The 6,000-nt window shown below is 40.5% G+C and overlaps 1 protein-coding gene across 1 annotated transcript in view; it reads right to left on the minus strand.

The window, feature by feature from the left end:
* Positions 1 to 6,000, minus strand: part of Rbsn (rabenosyn, RAB effector) — a 29,639-nt gene that overhangs the window by 18,271 nt on the left and 5,368 nt on the right. The window contains exon 3 of the mRNA XM_021165605.2: positions 3,569 to 3,709. Coding sequence (XP_021021264.1) covers positions 3,569 to 3,709 — 141 coding nt within the window. The remainder of the gene's footprint in view (positions 1 to 3,568; positions 3,710 to 6,000) is intronic.

Consider the following 6,000-nt stretch of genomic DNA (forward strand, 5'->3'; position numbering starts at 1 on the left):
CACACTCATTTTTTTGTAGTGAGGACACGTAAATCCTACTGGCCTGGCAATTGAAGGAGTACAATACGTCTTTACTTATGGTTACGGTGCTGTACCACGGCTGTACTGTACTTGTTTGAAGCCTCTATGGACCATCTCCACACGGTGCTCTTACTCATTCATATCTATCTTTCCTAATCATACACTGATTTCTAAATTTTAGTCTAGAAGTCTTAGGGATAATTATAAATAATAACTTCTAAAATTTCCATTTGACAATCCACAATTTGCATTTCTTTCCATTGTTTAATTGGGCAGGTTAATCAGAAAACAACTCTAACAATTAGGACTGTGGCAATTAGAAAGTAATCTATCGGGCTGGAGAGATGGCTCANCAGTTAAGAGCACTGACTGCTCTTCTGAAGGTCCTGAGTTCAAGTCCCAGCAACCACATGGTGGCTCACAACCATCCGTAATGAGATCTGACACCTACTTCTGGTGTGTCTGAAGACAGCTACAGTGTATTTACATCTAACAATAGGAAATAATCTATCACAAAGTATTAAAATTCACTTGTCTAAAATTTCTCCTTTATGCTTCTGATCAGCTTTCATATGTGATTCATAATTGCTGATATATATCTGTAGTATAAGTAGACATCTGAATCCCGGCCAGAGTAGCTCCATTTTGCAGTAAGCTACTGTCTGTCTGACTACAGCAAAACAGGCCATCCTTCCTATGGCTAGACACTGCTTGCTAAGACCAGCAGAATCCCCAACTGGAACAAGGACATGGTACACATAAGCATGGTAGGTATACCATCAGTTTTGTCTCTGCCTTACGTCATCTGAACCTACAGCCACCACTACTGCTTCAATCCTAGACAGTGCTCTGAACCCAGCTTTGCAATAACTTTGCTATAGACTAAAAGACATATAAAACAAAGGCTTGGGGCTGGAGAGAGGGTTCAGGAGTTTAAAGCACACCATGCTCTCACAGGACCCAAGTTCAGTTCTCAGCACCTATAATTTCGACTCTAGGTATTCTGATACCCTCTTCTGGACCCCACGGGCAACTGGAGACATATGTGCACACACAGACACACACAATTTAAAAACAAAAATCTTTAAAAATTAAAAATAAAACAGTATCTTGATGGGCAGGGGGTTGGGGCTTTTTGGTGATGCAGCTTCAACTCATCCATGTTCCTGTAAATAATACCCAATAAACTCATTTACCTCACCAAACTGGACTTGTAGGAACTTTCTTTGCTCTGTCCGCACCCTCCTTATTTGAAGTGAACAGATGTTTCTTTTATAAGTCCCCAGAAAGTCATGTAAGAATAGCTTTATTTATAAAGCCATTCTCTTCTACAGTAATAAAAATGTTTTTGCATACTCATAGAGCAGCCACTGAACACAGAGGGATACTGCACAGCTTAAGTGCATGTAGGTTTGGTTTGACTCATTATGGAATTTCAATAGCTACATATGGCTAGTGGCCACTGAACTGAATAGCGCAGTTCTAGGATTCAAGACTACCCTCCCCAGTGGTATTAATAAAGATGTAACCAGTGACCCTAGTCAGTGCCCCTTCCTTTCTTAGGGCCTTAGTTTTCTCATGTAAGTTTTTTAAGATTTGCTTTTATTAATTTTATGTGTGTGTGTGTCTTTGTCTGTGGATGCCATGTGTGTGGTAGCAGTCAGAGTAAGCTGTCTCACGAGGGATCTGACCACTATGGAAGAAACATACTCACCCACTGCATGGCTGGTTATGTACCCCAATGCCAGAGTACATACATAACTCAGCATGGGTGACGCACACAGATGCTTCTGACTGAGATTCAATCCCAGCAAACAAGATTAGTGACTGTTATCATTCCACAGCTGAATAATATGTAAGATGAGACACTTTAGTTCAGCATGGGACATATTTTTGTTAACAGATTTACTGATATGTAATTACTATACATAAAATTCAAATTTTAAAGCCAAGTAATCCTGCCAGGCATGATGGTGCATGCTGTTAATCCCAGCATTTGAGAGGCATCAGCAGGCAGACCTCTGTGAATTCAAGCCTGTTCTACAAAGGGAGTTCTATGACAGTCAGGGCAACATAATAAGTTCCAGTCTCAATTAAAAAAAAAAAAAAGTGTCATTCTAAGTATATTAATTCAATGCTTTGGGTTTTGTTGGGGGATGGGGAAGTTGTTTAGATTATTTGCAAGACTGAACAATCATAAGGAACGTGAGACTATTGTTATCAATTTGAAAATAGAGTATAAGCTAGGCATAGTGGTCTATATTTTAATCCCAGCACTCAGGAGGCAGAGGCAGGCAAATCTCTTGAGTTCTAAGCCAACCTGATCTACATCATGAGTTCCAGGACAACCAGGACTACATCTAGTGATACCTCATCTTAAAAAAACAGAGTAGAGCTGGGGACGAATCTCCAGAGCATAGCATTTGCCAAGCCCTCAGGCTCTATTCCCAGCACTGCCAGTTTAAAAAGTAACTGAGTGAGTGAAGGTATCATTATGCACATGAGAGAAGTGAGCTGCAAGTGAGTGCCTCTCACTTGTCAGTTAACCTGAAAGGCCACAGATCTGCTAACAGGGTCTGAGGCTAGGCTGACACACAAATGCCCCAGAATGATGAGACTTTGAGGAANGCACACATACAAAGCATTTACCACAGAGCTTAACTTAAAAGAGACCTCACTCTCTCCCTTCCATTTCTCTCCTTGGTAGGACATAAGGCCGATAAGATGCTCATCCCTGGGGGCTTACTGATGCTTTCTCAGTCAGCTCCTAGGACATTGCCTAAAACAGTTAAAGTAGGAGGGGGACCTGCTGGGAAGAAGGGGCTCAGTGGGAGAGGGAAGGGATCAGAGAGGATGACAGAAGAGGGGTGTGAAGACTAGTCTTGGCTGTCAACCTCACAGCACTTAAATCAACTAAAATCCAAGCTGCTAGGCACTCCTGTGAGGAATTTTCTTAGATTATTTGAAACAAGAAGCTCTGTCCTAAATCTGGGCCACATCTTCTGGTGGTAAAAGGAACTTTACTTCTTAGTTCGTTGCCTCAATGGCAAATGCATCCATCCTGTGGCTGCAGCAGGTACTAAATCAAAATTCTTCAGGATTCCAACACAGACTGAAGAACAGCAGCTCTCTAGGAATCTACCAGATTGTGACTACAGAGACTAACAACTACCAGATTCTCAGCCTTTCAGTTTTTTTTTTTTTATTTTAAAAATTTTTTTAAATATATGAATGCTCTGCTGCATACACATCTGCCTGCCTGAAGAGAGCATCAGATCCCCCTATAGATGGTTGTGAGCTACCATGTGGTTGCTGGGAATTGAACTCAGGACCTCTGGAAGAGCAGCCAGTGCTCTTAACCACTGAGCCATCTCACCAGCCTGCCTTTCAGTCTTGAAACAGACATTTTTGAACTACCAGGAGCATATTCTATCTGTTCCTTTAGAGAGTGAGAGAGAATAAAATAAAATTTCAAAATTGAAAAAAAAATTACCGAAAACAGGGTAGATATCTCATAAGCATTGAATGAATTAATAAATGTTCTTACCAAGCTCTTGGGGTTCCCACATGTAAGGATCAACCCCGCCATAACTGAATGATTCATATCCTTGGGTCCCTGGTTCCAATCGATCATCTCCTTCTCGTTTCAACAACTTGTTCTTTGCTTTCCTAGCCTTCTGAACAAGATCTTAAAGAAATAAATAGCACAAATTAGCCCAAGGTTTTATAAAAATCAACCTTATTTTTAAAATGCACAAGAATATTCAGATCTGAAAAGAAATACAGCAGTAAGTAAAGACCTTCTTACCAACCCCACAGCAGTCGGGGCCAGCAGAACGCTGTTCACGTTCCCAACATACAGGCTAAGTTACTGCTCACTCCCAACTTTAAAAGTTTACCTAAACATAAAGAGCCAAATCAAATCCGATGAGGAAACCCGGATGGCAGATTTGTGTTTTCAGACAGGGTCTCTCTGTAACCCTGACTACCCTGGAACTTGGTACACAGATGACACTTACCTTGAGCTAGCAGACATCCACCCAGCTCTGCCACAAGATTAAAGGTGTGTGCTGCCATGCCTGGCACACATCTTCATTTTGCAAACAAGACTGAACTATCCTAAGCAAAAAGGGCAGTCTGTGCCATTTAATCACTTAATAATAAAGTGACTGTCTGGCAGAGTCCGTGTAACCTTTCCAAAAAAGCCCAGTCAACCAATCCATGTATCTTTGAAAACAAAACAGAAACTACAGTCAATTTTCAAACACCTTTCCCTCTGCTTACTGTAAAAGGGCTTAAATACGCTGGACCAGAGTCAGGGCTCAAACTCACAGACACCTTTCAGAAATGGTGTTTGATCTTGTCTGTTTAAAACTGCCTCAAAGAGGCAAGTAAAATAGCTCAGCAGGTAAAAAGTACTTGGCACCAAATTTGAAAACATGTGTTTGATCACCCAAGTGATAGGAAAGAAATTACTCCAGTCAATTGTCCTCTGACCTCTGCGTATGCACCACGGCACATGCCCCAATAAACACAACATAGACAAATAAATGTAACTTTAAAAACTGCCTTGGAAACCTGACACCTGTGTACAATATTTTGGTGTTCCATTTCTTTTGTTTATAAATATTACTGCTGTTAAGGCCTACATAAAATATTAAGGCCTAGATGGAATGTTAAAGGCTGTTACCTGTCTAGCCTTCCATTTTGTGCTGTTACCAATATTATAAGGAAACTTTCTCATATGTTGTTTCTGCTGTTACTAAGAAACTTTCTCATATCCAAGATGATTACATACTCTATTATGTAACTATCACAAGTTGTACTCTGATCTCCACACACTGCCATAGTAGGTGTATCCACATCATACACTAAATAAATAAATGTAATAAAAAAAGTCTGAACCAGAAACAAACAAACAAAAAAGGAACTCAACTNACAAAATTAAATTACTACTTGCAGTAAAAGAATATGGGTTCTTCTAAGTTAGAAACAAAAAGAATAAAAACAAGATTTTTTTCCTTTTATGTGGAAGCCAGAACCTGGCAATCACTCTATGGGCCATGCCCAACTCTGCAGAAGGCTCATCCTGGAAGGCGTTCATAAATCTCTTTCTAAGAAGCATTTTCATGCTATGTATATATCTCCTAGATTCAGTTTATCATTCTTTAAACAGTCTTCGATTTTCCCTCTTAAAAAGGTTCCGCCGGGCACTGGTGGCACATGCCTTTAATCCCAGCACTTGGGAGGCGGAGGCAGGTGGATTTCTGAGTTCGAGGCCAGCCTGGTCTACAGAGAGAGTTCCAGGACAGCTAGGGCTACACAGAGAAACCCTGTCTCAAAAAAAAAAAAAAAAGGTTCCTGGGCTGAAGAGATGGCTCCACCATGGTTAGCAGTACTCATTGCTCTTCCAAAGGTCCCAAGTTTAATTCTCAGCACCACACGGCAGCTAACAACTGCCTGATGCTGTCTTCAGGTGTGCAGATGTACATGCAGAAGAGTACCCATATCTACATAAATACATAAATAAAGCATTATTTAAATAGAAGAAGGGGCTGGAGATGGCTCAGTGATTAAGAGTACTGACTGCTCTTCCAAAGGTCCTGATTCAAATCCCAGTAACCACATGATAGCTCACAACTATCTGTGCAACTACAGTATACTCATAAACATAAAATAAATAAATAAATAAATCTTAAAAAAAAAAAGAAGGAAGAGGAGAAGAGGAGGAGGAGAAGGAGAAGGAGGACGTTCCTGTAAGGGGCTGGAGAGATGGCTTAATAGTTAAGAACNTTTGCTACTCTTCAGAGGACCTGAGTTCAATTCACAGCATCTACAACTATCTGCAACTCCAGTTCTAAGACATTGAATACTCTCTTCTGGCCTCCATGGGCACCAGGTATACACGCAGTACATATACAGACAAGCAAAACATCCATATCCATAAAATAAGAATAATTTAAAAAGTAAAATGTTACC

This window comes from Mus caroli, chromosome 6 (assembly GCF_900094665.2).
Source record: "Mus caroli chromosome 6, CAROLI_EIJ_v1.1, whole genome shotgun sequence".
NCBI classification, from domain to species: domain Eukaryota; kingdom Metazoa; phylum Chordata; class Mammalia; order Rodentia; family Muridae; genus Mus; species Mus caroli.